The sequence below is a fragment of the Apteryx mantelli genome, chromosome 17 (genome assembly GCF_036417845.1).
Source record: "Apteryx mantelli isolate bAptMan1 chromosome 17, bAptMan1.hap1, whole genome shotgun sequence".
In the NCBI taxonomy this organism is placed as follows: Eukaryota; Metazoa; Chordata; class Aves; order Apterygiformes; family Apterygidae; genus Apteryx; species Apteryx mantelli.
Window position 1 is genome coordinate 9,822,578 of NC_089994.1, and position 17,727 is coordinate 9,840,304.

Consider the following 17,727-nt stretch of genomic DNA (forward strand, 5'->3'; position numbering starts at 1 on the left):
TGCGAAGGACGGGAGGGAGCTTTTTCCATTGGCCAGCGGGCGGTGGCGGGAAGGCCAATGGGGAGCGGCGGTGATTTGGCGCCTGGTTTGACGGAGAGCGCCCCGCCGCGGCCCCGTTCCCCGCCGGTCCCGCCGCCGCCATGTTCCTCTCCGACTGCCGCCGGGAGTTTTACGAAGTGATCGTCAGCCAGGTGCGGGGCAGGCGCGGGCCGGGCGGGGCGGCTGCCCTGTCCCGGGCCGGGCGGTCCCGGCAGCGGCGGCGCCGCCTGCCCTCGGGCGTCCCCTTCCCCTCACGGAGCGCGGCGTCCCGGCCCGGTCAGCGGAGGCGCCTCAGGGTCTCCGCGCTCCCGGGGGGGGGGGGGGGCGCGTGCCCGGAGGTCCCCTGCGCCGCCGCGGGGGCCGGCGGCCGCGGTGCGGAGGTCCCTGCTGAGCGTCTTCACAGCGGGAGGAACCTGCGGCAGAGCCGCAGCCCGCGCCTCGCTCTCTCCAGGGGCTTTATGTAAAATCCGCCTTTTTATTATTGTTATTATTTTTTAAGATCTCTTTGATTTAACCAAGCCATCCCTAAAGCTGTTTCTTTTTGTCCTTTTAATCATTGTCATGTTTGCCCACACGTTAAAGTTTGTCCTCTGTCTGCTTTGAGGTTTTTCTTGCAGTCTTTTGTGATGGCGGTGCTACTGCTGGTCGGCTAGTCTCATTTTTTGCCCGCAATTTGCTTAACTTTGTTCCGAGTGGATCTATATAATAAAGTAGTAAAGTTTTTGTTTGACAAAAAGCTTTTGTTGGACAGTATTTTAGTATTTCTACCTGTGAAACTATAGTGTGGATTGTGTAAATGTGTTTCCCTCAAATTCTTCTGCTGTGAGCAAGGTCTCAAAAAAAAAAAAAATTGTGTGGAGTAATTATTTCAGGGGTTGTCTTGCTCTGTTTTTTGCCACAGATTTTCCTTAGTCAAAACTGCTCCAGATACCATGTTGAAAATGGAGCCCGTTCTTGACATGTAATCTATTATGTTACCTAAAACATGCTCTAAAATCATTGTAGGGTTGACAAACTTTGAACCTTCAAAATTATACACCATTCATATGGGTCAAAATAATCATGTTTACTCGAAGCAGTTGATGTTTTGAATGTGATTTCACCATTGTGTCACAAGTAAGGTTTACCTTCCTGTAGGATGGAGTTGTAAATACTGTTCCAATATTTACAGTGATCCAGATGAAGTTGTTTCAGTTGCAGTGTCCCTTCAAAAGCAATCATATTTCATGCTTATAATGGTCTCCACCCAAATTCCTCCCTTTCTGTTCTCACAGTGATCTAAGCATTTCTCTGGGATTGCAACTTTGCAGAGGACTTGAAATATTAGATAGGGAAGCTGGTGCTTTTAGGAACAACTGAAAGTAGTAAATGCACCAGTGCATCAGATTTGGCACCTACACTGATATATTAATGCTGTTATTTTGTTATTTTTGCAGCGTGTTCTTCTTCTTGTTGCTTCGGATGTTGATGCATTATGTGCTTGTAAAATACTCCAAGTAAGTATTTGTTCATTATCATTGTAGGCTACCTGTGAAAGAAATGATACACTCAGATCCTTTTAATAGGTTTTGAACTGGGAAAAGAGGGAATGATTTAGAACCTTTAAACTAATTTTATAGCTTACAACATTTGCTCAGTGAGTCATGACACTGACACTTGGTAAGTTTTATTCCCAAAGTTCATGTAGAATTGTCATTTAGGTTGTCTTCCAGATAAAGTTTTCTATTAAATAGAATTATAGGATAGTATAGTATTGTAGTAGAGGATGTATAGCATTGTAGTAGAGCACAGCCCCCCATTAGCTAACAGCTCTTTGTTTCTTTTCAGGCTTTGTTTCAATGTGATCATGTACAATATACACTAGTCCCAGTATCTGGGTGGCAAGAACTTGAAACTGCCTTTCTTGAGCATAAAGATCAGGTAAAAATCATACTGAAAATTGACTATATGAGATGCACTGCAATGTATAAATGCACTTCCCCACTTTTCTCAACTTAAAATTTAAGCTCTTAAACTAATACTAGTATTGGTTACCTCAAAACAGTGGACAAGTTTAAATTTACCAATAACAAACTTGTAAAATTTTTTATACAAACTAATGGGCAATAATTCTCATAGGTTCAAATTAATTTTGCATCTGTTTGGGGATGTGAAACATGGCAATATTGGATGTCCAGCATCCTGGAATTGGGTTAATTTGCATGAAATCTTGCAATTTTTTTTTCTCCTTTGGAGCATATAATATCAGGAAGTAAATACGAATTTTGACAGTGACAAGTGCTTTGTAGGTTTCATAAGGTGTTTTCAGTCTTCCATGTTTCCTGCTAATTGGAGTTAAAAGTCATTTTGCTTTTTTCCTCCCCCCTTTTCTTTACAGTTCAAATATTTTGTTCTTATTAATTGTGGTGCCAATGTTGACCTGTTGGAGATCTTGCAGCCTGAAGAAGACACGTTTTTTTTTGTATGTGACAGCCACAGACCTATCAATGTAGTGAATGTTTACAATGAGACACAGGTAAACTAAGCTTTTTAAAAGCATGTGTATTAAAATTTTAGAATGTCCAATGTGGTGGTAGATGGCATAGTGTTTTTCTGCATCTTGCAAAACTGCTTAAAAGGCCAGCAATGAGTAAGGAAGCAGTATTAATGATGCTTACAGTAGTAATGCACATAATGAGAAAAAAAACCCTATTTTCTGTAATAAATATACTGTTAGCAAGTGCGATAGTTTTCAACAGTGACAGCTTAATCCTGTGCTACTACAAGTCAAATGGAAGATAACTTCCTCCAAAATGAAACATTTAATATCTCTCAGCCGCTAGCAACATTTAGAATCTAAGTACTTAGCTATTCAATATAAATTATCTGACAGCATGCCTTTAACAAGCATAAAAAATGATAATTCTTTCAGTAATGCTGTAATTGGAATCTTCTTGCTACAGAAGAATAAGCTTTTACTCTTATTCTGTCATAAATAATTATGGTCCTTATAATAAGGAGCTATATTTGTCTTATGTTAAGAATGGGTCACAGCAAAAATAATTTTTTAAATTTCTTTAACTAAAGGGGTCTGAAGTGCTCTACAGTTATCATTTGAAATTCTTTTTAATTACTAAACAAGGTACTTTATTTAAAATATGCTTTTTCTTGTTAGATTAAGCTATTAGTTAAACAAGATGATGATCTTGATGTTCCTGCTTATGATGATATCTTCAGAGATGAAGAGGATGAAGAAGAGGACTCTGAGAATGAAAGCGATGGGTCAGAACCTTCAGAGAAGCGTAGACGATTTGAGGAGGTGTGTTTCTTGTTTCTGCAGTTTTGTTGTGAAAAGAAGGAAAATAAAACAATATATATGTGTACTTTGCATCAGGATAAATAATGACACTTGGATTTAAAAAAAAAGATGTTCTGTTAGATCACAAATTCAAGTGTAAGATAATAATTTAACAAAATTATGACCAGTAGTGTTTCACATGCAGAAAATGTTTGTTTCTTTGCACTGCTCATGAATATTTTCTCCTTATCAAAACATGTTTTGTGTTAAAAATTTATTGTACATAACGCTGTCTTTTTTTATAATCAATGAACTGAAGATATTGTATCTCTGATTATGTGCTCTGGGTTTTTCAATCTAGCAAAAACCCTCATTTACATGAAAAAAATTTTTTTAAAGTTATTGCTTGAAGATAGAAGCTCACAAATAATTTAGCAGTGCATTTTTGGCTGTACTTTTAGGAATGCGCTAACAAAAGTATATTTATTATGGTAAAGATGCAAAAAAAATTTCTTTGGCATGTATTATTTGTAGCATATTTTCTGTTTATATCGCATGCAAGGAAGCAAAAACATGAGTCTAGCAATATTAAGAGCCAGTTAAATGTAAGGACATTCTCAAATGTGATACATATTTCATATTATTTTTCTATTAACTTCATAAGGTTTTTTTCTACCAATTTAAGAAGAGTATTTACTCAGAAAAAAATAATTCCAGAAATTCAAAGGAACATCCATAAATAGTATATACAAAAGCTATTTTTAAATTCATTAAATATTTTACAGAAGTCTTTCAGATTTCTTGGAGTTTTCAAGCTGATGATGCTATTTTTGGAGATTGAATAAACAGTGAAGAGTGCCTTCTTTTTCCTGATCTTGATTAATCATCTAATTCTAATTATTCATCAGCTTCATTTATATGCTGTAAGGTGGTAGAATGCACATTGTTTGGTTGAAAATACTGTACAGTAGGCCTTTTTACTTGTGAAGATGAGCAAAATAAACCCTAGCATAGGAAGATGCCATGACTATATTAAAATGTGTTCTTCAGAAAATATTCGATAATAATACTTTTCCTATTATTCCTATTAAAAATATCTAATTTTTCTTTTAAATTTTTTCAATGAAGACTTATGCATTCAAATAACTAGACTGGTGCTAACTTGCTAGAGTAATTTTTCTACTTTTTTAACATCTAAATCAACTTGCAGGATGTAATAGAGAGAACAATGAAAAGGCGACAAAAGCGAGAATGGGAGGCACGCAGGTATGTTTACGTGTTTTTTTTTTTGTGTGTTGCATATATCCCTCTGTTCTTCGAGGGAAACCTTGCTGAGAATACAAAAACATGGTATTATGCTGTTTGATTTGCAATATACTTTAGTTCTAACTTTATGCAGAAAGTAGAGGGGGATATTTACTATATATATTCAAATAATACAACTTTTAAATGGAGCATAGTTGTAAATAATCATTTATAAATTTGCATAGCAGTATGTGCAGTGCTTGACTGTTAAGCAGCTGTAGTGTTATTGTCTCGTCTGTCTTAGGGTGAAGTTCTTGCTTCTGTTTTCTTCCTTTGCAATACCATTATTGTCAATGGGAATGAGCAGGAACAAATCAGATGAGAAAATGGAATCGAGGATTTAATGCTTTTGTGTCTGCATTTGTGTGGCTTCCACATTGTTGCTAAAATCTAATTCCCTTGCAGAAATAAACATTTTCTAGCTCAAGTTTACTTTTTTCTTATTGCTAATTTGAAATTAAAATTTTATTTCATACTTCTAGGTTTATATTTTGAACCAGAACCAATGATCAGCTCACCACTTTAGTCAAATGTGTTTTTTTTTCTTTTAGACAAGAAATTCTTTTTGATTATGAGCAATATGAATATCATGGGACCTCAGTAAGTATGAACTCGTTTGCCATAAAAACACTAGATACCAAGGTAGAGGTAACTGGATAATATCCACTGTTCTAATTATCTAATAATACTATGTATTATAATACTATTATCCTATCTGATAAGATATATTTAAAATATACCAACTACTTTGATTTAATGTGTTCTGGTTGTGTACATCTGATTTTTAACTCCAGGGAATTACATATGTTATAAAACCAGTACTGGTAGATTGTGAGACAACAGCCAACTGACTGACAGTGGGTAAAATAATGTGATCAGTGGAAAACAGATAAACCAGAACTATTAACATTTTTGTTGTTTGGTAGTCTTTAATGTTGATATAGAAAAAATGGTGATAGTGTATTTGTTTTAGGTCTTGATAGAAGTACCTGTCTATGCATGAAATGCTTTCTCAAGAAGACTTTAAGATATGGGAAACTTATTTGCCTTTCTCTGTTTTCAAGCTGTCTAGATATTTCAAACATAATACTTAGGACACCAAACTGCTCCTTCTTTCATTTGGCCTCTTATCTTATTATTTTTATACTTTGAGTGCTGCTTTATATATAAACAGGTTTGTGAAGCTGTATAGAATACTGTTCTCTCTCTATGTAGTGTCTTAGAAGACAGGACATCGGCAGGTCAACAGACTGAAGTGTGATTTCTAAAGCTTTAATAGCATGCTAGTACTTGGCAAATTTAAATGTTTTCTATTTGTTTTATGAAGTGAGCGTGTTCGTTTATCCTCTGTCTTTTCTTTTCCCTCGTATAGTCTGCAATGGTGATGTTTGATCTGGCATGGATAATGTCTAAAGACTTGAATGACATGTTGTGGTATGTGTCCATGATCATTATTCATAGAAGCGAGCAGCTTAATTCCATAGTAAAAAGTGGCAAAATTTCCCCCAACTATTTGATTTCAGTTTGAGCTTCTAGTTTATTGTCTGCATGGATGTATGTTTTCATCCATATTGGAGTAAGATACATTCACATCTACGGAAATTAACTACAAGGAACCAGTAGATTTTGGGTGGAGAAAGGGAGAAGGGTACTATATGTGTATATCTGCTAGAGAGAGGCAATAATAATATATAATTTTGTTATTAAGCTCTCCTGTAATGCAGATTGTGAATTGTGTTTCTGACTTGTTCCTTTACATATTTTACAGGGTTAAATATAATGTTTTACAGGGTTAAATATAATATACTGTACTGGAATATATTTTGCTTTAACTTTTTTTCCCTCCCCAATGTTAGGTGGGCTATTGTTGGCTTAACAGATCAATGGATCCAGGATAAAATCACTCAGTAAGAATTTTTTTTCTTTTCTTTTTTTTAGGAGCAACTAATAGTAACTAATAGAAATTAGGAAACAGGCTAATTAATACTATATAAGGTAATTAATAAGCAATGTCATTTAATATCTTAATAAATAAATGTAATTTTATACCTTACAAAAGGTATATTTGGAATATTTGTCAGAAACACTGTATTTCCTCTTTTAATATTTAGAATTTTTAGACTATTTACCACAAAATTGTAAAACAATCGCTTCTGATCCTGTAAGAAATGGTGTTTAATTGTAGTTTACCTAAATATGACCTTGGTTATAGTTTTATTAAAGGAAAAAATTCTGTACATTCTGTACACTCAGGCTTCCCTTCTTATTTTACTTTACGAGTTACAAGTTTTCTTCTCTCCCCCTCCTTTTTTTCCCCCATGTGTACTTATCTCCTGCTAGACGTCATCAGAATTCTGGCAGCACATATATAGACCTTAATTATGGTGTTGTTACTACTAGTACATTGATGTCTTTAAGAAGATAAATGTGATAAGTAACTAATTTCATCTGGGTTTTTTGGCTGTCTCTCTGTATTAGTGTTATTTTATCTTTAAGTGTTTGGGCGTATGGCTAAGTATTGAAAGAACATTATTTAAAAAAAGTTTTTTTTAAATGTATCTTCAGTTTTTATGCTGCTGACTGGCCAATTTATAGCCTTTAAGAAGCATTTTTGTATTCCCATAGTTAAGTACAAAAATACATGCAAAGAAATTGAAGTGACAAACTTGCTTTTGTTTAAGGATGAAGTATGTGACTGACATTGGAATACTACAGCGTCACGTATCTCGCCATAACCACCGCAATGAAGATGAAGAAAATTCTCTATCAATTGACTGCATGCGAATAGCATTTGAATACGAGTATCCTTACATGTAACTGCAGTTCAGCTCAACCTTGCAGCATTAGATGAGTCAGTGTTGATTGTGTTATGTGCCCCTACAGCTTCTAACTGCATCTTCCTGGAGTATAGAGATGGACTGTGTCAGGGCAGTTAAGACTTACCTACTAGATACTGAGTTTTGTTGCTATTGGTAACTTCAAAGAGTATGTATATTTATAATTATTTTCCCTAATTCCTATTAATGTTCAGTCTGCGCCTGGCACTTTACCAGCACTGGTCTCTGTATGAAAGTCTCTGTAATACTTCTTATACCTCTGCTAGCCTCAAACTTTGGTCTGTACAAGGGCAGAAGAGGCTCCAGGAGTTTTTGGCTGACATGGGGTGAGTTATAAAAATCTTGTTCTCAATTAAAGAATTATTTTGTCAATGAATTGTAGAAAAATATTCAGAACACAGCAAAGATCTTTTAAGCTAACAAGTACTCAACTCACTGTTTTTAAATATGATCATGGGGATTTGAGTAGATTGTGGAGTCTCTCAGTTGAGTAGCAGAACTTCTGGGTTGCTGTGTGAAGGAATACTTCAACTGTATGCCTTTGAATAGAAGATTAGAAAATAACCTGTGCTTTCTCACATCCTCTCCTCAATGATTAAAGAAGAACGCCAAAAAAGCTTAGTCAGGCTTAACTTAAATTATCTAACATTAAGAATGCCCTATGTGAGGAAGGCAAAATATTTAAGTCTGTTCTGGCATACCTATCAGTGACTTCTTTTTTCCTTTTGTTTTTAGTTTGCCTTTGAAGCAGGTGAAACAGAAGTTTAATTCCATGGACATTTCTTTAAAAGAAAATCTTCGGGAAATGATTGAAGAATCTGCAAACAAGTTCGGGTAAATTGTTTTAGAAGCAAATGTTTTTCTGAACTTATTTTTCAATTAAGTTAAAATTTTGTGTATGAAGAGAGAGTCACATCTTGATTAACGTTAACATACCAGGGAAATGGGTAGTCAGTGTAAATAATAATGTATCTTCACTGGTTTTATCTCATTTTGCAGAATGAAGGATTTAAGAGTTCAGACCTTCAGCATTCACTTTGGCTATAAGAACAAGTTCTTAGCTAGTGATATAGTTTATGCAACAGCTTCTCTCATGGAGAATATAGAGAAGGAGGGGCCTGAAACAGATAACTTTATTAAAGCTTTGGACAGTCTCTCCAGGTACTGAAAATATCTCTTCATTCTTTTGCAATTTTCTTTTCAGAACATGGGTTGCATATATAAAAGATGAGTTGATGCTTCATAAGCGGCTAAAGAAAGCCACTCAAAAAAAATACCCCAATGAATAGTGTTTAGAGAGGTCTCACTTTTTTTTGTGAAAAGCTTTATGTGAAACTGTTTCTTTTTCTTTGGTAGGGGTAACCTGGACAAACTGCACCAAGGACTGGACCTAGCCAAAAAGCAGTTACGTGCCATTCAGCAAACGGTAGCCAGCTGTATTTGTACCAACCTTGTAATTTCTCAGGGGCCTTTTCTCTATTGCTCTCTCATGGAGGTCAGAGTCCTAATTTTTGGCTTTCATATATTTGACTTGCTGTTCTATAACACTGTTTTCCTAACTGCTTGACTCCATCAGGAGTTCAGAAAGAACTTATTTTTCTATACTGTATGTTCTCTGATGGGTCAATGTTGACACCTACTCTGAACTTCCCAAAGGAAGAATCAGTTCTGTTAAAGGGAGGGCTTTATATCAAGTCCAATTGGTGAGATCAAATTCCTGTATTGTAATGGTTCTTGTTAGTGTTCTTTGAGTGACACAAAACTTTTAGATGTACCAGCTGATCTTAAGATTAAATGAATAAGTGGAAGAATTTGGTTATAGCTGAAATAAATCTTCTTTTCTCAGGGCACGCCCGATGTGAAACTGTTCTCCAAACCAGTGTCTCTGTGCCTGCTCAGTAAATACTTACTCAAATCCTTTGTTTGTTCTGTAAGTAAATCAGAAACTTCTAACTAGCTAACTTCTGACCTGTGTAATAGTTGTTGTTTTGATGGATACTTGGGATGGATTATTAAAAACATTATATGAAGATCTTAATGTTTTACAGTTAACTGGTTGGATAATTTTAGCACCTCTGTGAATATGGGTCTAGGAAAGGTATCTGCCTGGGAAACTCCCTAGCCCTAGAAAGAGTTTTCATTACCGAGGTGCTAACAATCTAGAATCTTTGTGTAATTTTGTAAAATTTGAGGGAGCATATCACAAAATAGGTATTCAGAAAAGTTAATCTGACACAGAAAATTGGAACATTGCAGGACTGATTATTGTTATCTAAAGACTTCTCTGTTTAGTTAAATAACAAAAACTCTAATTTTGACAAATGCAATTTAATTTCGGTTACATTAGTTATTGTTTGAACTGTATAAATTAATAACACAATTCGGATAGAAAATGAGGTTTTGAAATTAAGATCTCTTTTCACAATGAGCACTTCCAATTTATAAAAGAAATTTTTGTAGTCCATCCTTGTTAGATGCATATGTCACTCCTCATTTTGAATAACCAGCCTGGCCTTAGGAGCAGAACAGTATTTTAAAACTGGCCACAAGATACCTACCTGAAGAACAGAACACTAAAATATCTTCATAATTATTCTTGGATTTAATTAAACCACAAATTTTTTTTAAAAAGTTTTAGTAAATGAAACAGAAGTATGTTTAAAGTTATAGCTTACTGCTGTAAAACAATATGGCAGGGGAAAATGATGTGTAGTAAAGACTGTTGTATTTGTCAGTTTTATCTGTTGTATTTCATTGTAAAATGATTATTGCAAACCTTGCGCTGAGTCCATGTTTTTAGTTACCCATACATACAGCTCTTTTAAATGATTTTTTTCTTTACTGTAAATCTCTGCATCACTTCCATGTTAAAATGGAATGCAAATTGATGAAGAATTAAAATTTATATTGGTCCTCAAAGTGACTTAGTTCAAAGAAGAAGGGGATTAAGAGATTATGTAAAGAAACCACTTTCTGTTGGTCTCAATTATAGTTGTTTTCTTAAGTGAATATTTGTGATACTAGGTCACGTATGGACCTGAAACTAAATTGTTTCTTAAGTTCTGTCTAACAAAGACTTTCTGACTTCTAGACAAAAAACAAGCGCTGTAAATTGCTGCCACTGGTAATGGCTGCACCAATGGATGTTGAACAGGGAACTGTGATCATGATGGGGATTCCTCCAGAGACAGAAAGCTCTGACAAAAAGAAGTAAGGATGTTGTTTAAATGTTCTTCCTAAAGGTTGTCTGTAGGTTTTTCCTGTCTCCAGAAGAAATATATCTTACCTGCACCTCCTTACTGCTGAATATGTCGACTTGAATTTATCATTAAAAACTTGTGTTTTGCATATGGTCTGCATGAGATACTTCGCGAGATGATGTTCCTTGGCTTCCTCTTACTTATTTTCCCCTCTCAACTATTTCTTTCCTAAAAGAGGGATATAGCTCAATATGTGGCCCATAACTTTCTTAAAGCCTGCAACTTTAAGATTTTTGCATTTGAATAAAGTGAGGTGTATGTTGAATATATGGCACATGAAAAACATCTGAAAGATATTTTCATTTCTCAGCAAGGATAAAGTTTTGTACTTCTGCCTTAATACAATATATCTTTTTCTGTAATACTCATTGTAATATTTATCCTTTTACAAAAATAAAGTTAGTGACCTTTTTATAACTGAAATCCCTACTTTTCTCAGTCTGCATTGTGTTTGGTCACATTTTACAGAAAAACTTGTAGGTAGTTATATGCAAAGCATTGTAGTATTGAATATTCAATTAAAGTTAAATTAGGAAGGATAATCTTATTTATTCTTACATGAAGTGCTTTAGACAAGTGGCTTTTATGCACTCTGGGCAGATGCTATGTGTTTGTAGGAGACCATATGTAGTTCAGATGATGTATGTTGGGAAGGAAAAGATCTTTTCTCAGATGAAATATTTGAAAAATAGCTAATCTCTAATTTAATGAACTGTACCTTCTAATATGTGATTAACTTGTATTTCTGTTCACCTTGTAGCTTTTTTGGAAGAGCATTTGAGAAAGCTGCAGAGAGTACCAATTCTAGGACGTTACACAACCATTTTGACATGTCAAGTGAGTAATGCTCTTTTACATCACTTATTTCATTCACCGAATAGTCCTTTAGGGGTCAGTGTTTACACAGCCTCCATAAAGCATAATGACTGTGGATGGTGTACTGATTTGTGTATATATTAGATGTGAACATCAGGTGTATATACGGGATACACTATACGCTCTAGTATAACATGCAAACTAAGTGTTACTGTGCCAGTCTTTTTTTTTAAGTAGTGTCTTGCTGTGCAGAAAATATAAATACTAACCAGAGGCTTGCATATCTCTCTTTGAGACAATCTCAGTTTGTCATGGAGTAATGATTTTTGACCAGTGCACTTCAGTTAAGATCTGTTATCTATGACAGTTTTTATGTTTAGCAGCATCAATGCCATATTTGAAATGTACTTGGTTTGGATATGAGATGCATTCTTTATTGTCTATTTGAAAAACGAGGTACTTACACAGGAAGATTTGCCTGTTTTCATATGTGCTCACAAAAGAGGCAGTTTTTGACTCTAGATACTTCTATTATGTGTGCATGTTGAGCATAAAAAAAAAAAAAGGTTCCTAGATTAAAAAGTAGTGGCTATATCTAGTGAGCACCTAGAACTCAGAGTTTGCTGAAATCTAGGAGTGAAATAAACAATGCACTTTAGTTCAAATAAATAGTTTCTCTAATTCTTTCCTAAAGTTGATTAGGAATGTGAATGAGTATGCCTGGAATTAATATTCTTGAAGTGTGGGATCTGATGTATCTTTCAGTTATTTGCATTTTGTAATAAAATATTTCATGTTTTAGTAATTGAGTTGAAAACAGAAGACCGGAGCAAATTTCTGGATGCACTCATTTCTCTCCTGTCCTAATGGTAAGACAATGTAGGGAAGATTAACTCATAATTTAATACAAATCAAATTAGTAACTAAACGAAATTCATATATTATTTGTAGAACATGCTAAGAAAATACAGGGAAGTCCAGTGGAAGTTTCTTACAAAGAAAGGGACGGAGCATGTATGAATAGCATCTTTTTTTTCCCCTTAAAAGATTTATTCATTTATTAGTTTCTCTTTGATTTTTTTTTCATAATTTTTTGTGGATTTTTAATTTCAACTAGAAAAGGAGCAGCTGTTTGTCTTGTGACAGAAATGGAGACATCAGCTAATTGTAGCTGATAATTAAAAGAACAGATCAATGAGATTATGATGGTTTGTTAGAACTCAGGATGAAATCTTGGCTGTAACAATGCCTTTCTTGGCTTTGAAGTTAATGTAGAATTTGCATTTTTATTTCACAGTGTTAATGCTATATAGTCTGTGTTAAATGTGTAGTTTTTATCTGGAATAAAGATGGGGCTGTAAGACTTGATCTGTAGTTGTATAAAGCTGTTCTATAAGAATATGTATACTGTACAACTGGTGAGGCTGTAAATTGTTTCATCTGGCTTCAGATATTCGCTGCTTCTCAATGGTGAACTATTTTAATTGAGTGACTTTGTGTGCACGTGTGTTTCTGCAGTGATGAGGGGGGAGATGGCTTGATTTCTCCCGGAGGAGAAGCTGCTCAAGCTAAACACTAAATTGTTTTGTAGTGTCTGTCCAGACAACCTGTAAGACTGTTTTTCTGAAAGTATACAAAGTAGCTCACGATTCCTTTGTACTTAGACAAAGATTTGATTTTTTGTATTCACCTGTGAAGTAATCTCGTGATATTATAGCATATAGATATGAAATAGCATAGATAGGAAAGCAAAGGAGTAAGGTGAAAGCTTTAACAGAGTCTGTGAATGTAGATGGAGTCCTAGCCAACTGACAGAAATGACTTACCTTCTTTCAATGAGTATCAAAGCAACAATTTCTTTCTTCTCCTTTGGCTCAAAAGCTTGGGGCAGTGGGTCAATAGCTGCAGTTGTTGTTTGCTAGATCCTGTGTGGTTTCCGAGATGGCTACATCAGTTTCTTTCATTCTTTACACTCTTGGCTACTGATTGTTTCAGTTTGTCCTTTGCCCTTGTTACACAGTGATGCTTTTTGGTGCCTTGTGCTGGAAGCTGGAAGCTGAGGATACACTGAAAGTGTCCCGAATGTTCCGAGGTTCTTGGTGCTGCAATTGTGATGGAACGTCTTGCTTTATCCTAGATTACCACTGCCGGCTTGGGCTGTTGTCTTTGTCTCTTGAGAAGGCAAAAGGATTTTAACTTCAGCACACACATATTGAACACTGCTACTTTGTAAAAACCCCATCCTCATAATAGCAAAAGGTGTCAACTAGGATTATTTGCAAATCAGATTTCTGTTTGTCAGATCTGCTTTTTTAGTAGACATGCTCCTGTAATGTCTAGATATTGGCTAATAACAAAAATTAGGTTTTGTAGAAGTCTCATATTTAGTAGTATTATCATTCAAATGTTGTTTTAAAACTTCGTTGAATGCTTTTTTTATTATTTTTTAAGACACTTTTAGAAAACTCCCTGTGAATTTCTGGAGTGTTGAAATTCTTTAAGTATTACTAGGTTGAGGTCGTATAGTTCAATTGAAATAACTGTTTTATGAGGCAAGTTTTAAGATTTTAGGGCTTTTAAAATGTGAGTACTGAGTAGCTGCCAAATATAGAGTGAAAAAATCCTACGAATACTATGAAATAATGATGCCATCTTAATAATATCTTCCAGAAGAGAGAATTTCAGTGTCAACAAAGCATCCTTAGTCATGCATTGTCGTACTGTATTGTCACTTGTAGCTTCACTTTGGGAATAGTTTTCCTAGAAACAATCTAAAATGCTATGATAATTGCATGTGGACTGTAGTATTATAAATATTGACAAGCTAGATCGATTCTGTTCCCTAACACAGATTCATTTTATTTTGGTCGTATGAAATGGTATTGCTTGTTAGACTTATCCTGTTGTGCATTGGGTGGGTATGTATATGTGTATATCTGGAATTCTTCTTGTGGTGTTTGCTTGAATTCTGTATGACTTTAATATTTTCATGTATCGTAATGAATATGTAAAGATTTTGTGCCGTCGTTACATCAGACTCTGTACAGATTTTTAATACAGATTAATTTAATATCGATTGTGATTTAGATGTAGCCAACAAAATGAATTAAACTATATATTTTTATTCAAACAAAATTGTTTTTTTTTTAATGCTGTCATCTCCTCTGAGAAATATAATCATGGTGCCAAACTGTAATAGCCAAAATATTGTGCTTCCTAGAATAACATAAAATGCCATCTATTTGTTTTGCATGTTTACTAGGTAATATTGGCAATAAATAATATCCCCCTTTACTGGAGTAATTTGGGTTTTGCCTGTATGCAGCATACAGTAATTTTATTGCATTTTTGAGGTAGATATCCTTACATTAAACTTCTGGAAACGGAAACACACAGTTTGACTTGCTTTTGACTGCAGGTATCGGTGTTGAGCCACGATTGCAGTGTGAAAGCTAGGGGTCTATATGCCACTTAAATGCATTTCTAAATATTTTGACTTTATCTTTCAGATGCAAACTGCTGAGTTTTCTAAGTGAATTTCCCAAATTTATTGTAAACTTACCTATGACAAAACTATCGGTGCAGTTTCCATAGCACTAAATGACTGTAACTTCGGTTCAGCCCTGTAGTATATTTAAGGCTTTGCACTTCTAGATATAGATATCAGAGAAAAGCATGGGCAAGTATGTAGTAAATGCAGTATGTGTCAATGTGTGAGACCTTCTGCATACGTGCAGAATGAATAATGTGTGCTGGATACTACTGCATTTTTACTTGCACAGGCTGCTTGCTCAGTAAATGCATAGAAGATCTTGCACATCCTGGATCTCTGACTAGTTCGGTGGCCATGTATCAGGAAATCCTAAGCAAACAACAAAATTCCTTATTTTCTGCTGGGGCAGAGACATCAAAAAGAATAGACATATAGCAGCTCTAACTATTTAATTGCTATCTCTGTCTTTTGTTAAATTTAATGCTGTGTGTTCAAAACATGACACAGCTTTGCAACAGTTGGGTATCTTGGAAAAGTTTTACCATTATCTTCATGTTAGGGATGTTGTTTTTCCTGTTTTTTCTTCACTCCCTCATTAGAACCACTGTGTGAACCCCTTCCTCTCACCTCACCATGTCTCTTGTTTGCTGCTGTATCCCCCATCCCTCTCCTGGAGCTTTATGTATTTTGATTCCTTCCCGTATCAGGGTGTGTTCTGTTTCTACTCCTGCCATTTTTTCCTGCTATTGTGATAAGTATAGATCTTGCCCTGCAATGAAGAGGGAAGTTTGGTGTGTGTGTGTTTGTTTTTTAGTAGGTGACTGCCATGTTTTGAAAAATGACAAACAGACATGCAGGCCCTTTAGTATCAACACGTTGCATTGTGCTGGAGGGACGAGAACTGAGAGTTGGGTTTTGTGCTGGGGTGTGTGGGTAATTGCATTACTGGCAGGTTCTTTGATCTCCACACAGAAGTGTAAGTACTTGAAGCTGTGGGTATATTGCATAGAGAATAAGTTTCCCTTGTCCCTCCTTTATTGCTGCTTTTTTTTTTTAAGGTTTCAGTTTTCCCAAGATGATGTGCCAAGAATGTTTTTGCAAATTTTAGAATTGATCAGCTGTTGAACTGGAAAGACCCACGATGTGCAAGACCATTCAAATGTGGCCGGAAAGGACAGTTAGGAATGCCAAATACTATGTAAAAAGATTTCCTAAATCTGTGTAGAAGCCTAAATATGTCTCTGCCAGTAGCTACAACTTCTGCACATCAACATTTTAGAATACGTAAAATAGTATCCAACACTCTTATTTCATTCATTCTGTGCTGTTGATTTTGTAAATGAATGCTTTAATATTATTTACTTGAGAATCACTGTACAGGAAGATCCAAATTTGTGGTGTCCCCAGGGTGCATATATAAAAACTAGCTCTGCTCAGTGGCAGTAAATTGGTGTCTAAAATAGCTGATTGAAACTGCCTGTTGTATAGGCCAGTTCAAAATACTAAGGCTCATGTTAATTTTTCACTTAACTTACTACAGTTAAGTGTTGGACAGAGAATCCATGCCAAGAACTCTTAAATCAGAAGCATAATAATCTCTCCGTGAAGAGAAGTTATTTGTCCAAACAGAAATGTGGTCCTAAAAAGTCATTGTAAAATAAATAGTTAGAGCACTAAGAAATCAGCTTACCCTCTTAGATGTATGGTAACATTCCATCTAGCCATGTCTGAATGCAAATAGAAATATTCCCTAAGGATTATATTTGAGCTGCAGTAACTCTTCTTCCTCCAGTGTGTGTGTTTGCTGTAATAGTACCCTCATAAATCAACTCTTTAAATTATTTCTGCTGCTAATTTGTTTTAGAGAATAATAAAAATAGGAAACAAAAAAAATTCATTATTATTATTATTATTATTATTATTGTTATTTTTAAGACAATAAAATAATGAAAATCCTTAAATACTGAAATGGCTGAGCAAGCTGACTAAATTATACCGTTCCTGCATGGTGACTCATGGCCATTTTCTTTCTGGGATGATACATTTAGACATAATTGAAATTGCGCAGTGAGAACCTCTTTCGATTGGAATGAAAGTAACTCCCTTTCCCCAAAAGAATCACAGTGAATTAATAGACTCATACTTATGAACATAAAGATTACATAGCGGTAAGAATTAATTCTTACTTCCTTTATGGCTTCTCTTAAGACCCAAATGAAAAAGTGTTGCAACTTTTCTGTATCAATGAAATACTTGGTCTGTACTACTTAAAGTCTAAAAACAGCCATAGTGGGGCAGACCAACAGCTCACATGCTGAATATCTTGTCCTCTATAATGTCAAAAGCAGGTGCCAGGGAAGAGTATAGAAACAAAACAATTACATATGATGCTTCCTTCCACGTACAAGCACAAGTACTCTCCCAGCCCTTGTACTCAAGGACATCCTGAACCGCACATGGTTTCTGGGTGTTTAGCAACCATCAATAGATGTTTCTGAATCTGGATAACTTCCCCTTGAATCCTTGTAAAATTCCAGCCTGTGCAATATCCTGTAGTGAACAGATCTGTATCCTAGCTATATGCTATATGAAAAACTACGGGGTTTTTTAGTAATTTTTTCAACTTGCCAATTGTTAGCTTATTTGATGTGCTGTAGTCCACACCCACGGCCTCTATGCACTCATTTTTTTGTAAACCTT

At 35.3% G+C, this 17,727-nt stretch overlaps 1 protein-coding gene across 3 annotated transcripts; it reads left to right on the forward strand.

The window, feature by feature from the left end:
- The first annotated feature begins 116 nt into the window (after positions 1-116).
- Positions 117-14,669, forward strand: CDC45 (cell division cycle 45). Of its 3 annotated transcripts, none has more exons than XM_067306836.1 (19): positions 117-191; positions 1,476-1,535; positions 1,867-1,959; positions 2,417-2,554; positions 3,194-3,337; positions 4,527-4,582; positions 5,173-5,221; positions 5,994-6,055; positions 6,478-6,528; positions 7,303-7,422; positions 7,653-7,784; positions 8,194-8,292; positions 8,458-8,619; positions 8,815-8,953; positions 9,305-9,388; positions 10,550-10,668; positions 11,479-11,555; positions 12,337-12,403; positions 12,486-14,669. In XM_067306836.1, exons 1-18 carry the CDS (start codon positions 141-143, stop codon positions 12,399-12,401), a joined length of 1,701 nt encoding a protein of 566 aa, XP_067162937.1. In that variant the 5' UTR covers positions 117-140; the 3' UTR covers positions 12,402-12,403; positions 12,486-14,669. The 3 variants fall into 3 exon arrangements, with proteins under 3 accessions (XP_067162937.1, XP_067162935.1, XP_067162938.1); XM_067306834.1 differs by having other exon boundaries at positions 13,555-14,669; XM_067306837.1 differs by lacking the exon at positions 8,458-8,619 and having other exon boundaries at positions 13,555-14,669.
- Positions 14,670-17,727: the final 3,058 nt, after the last annotated feature.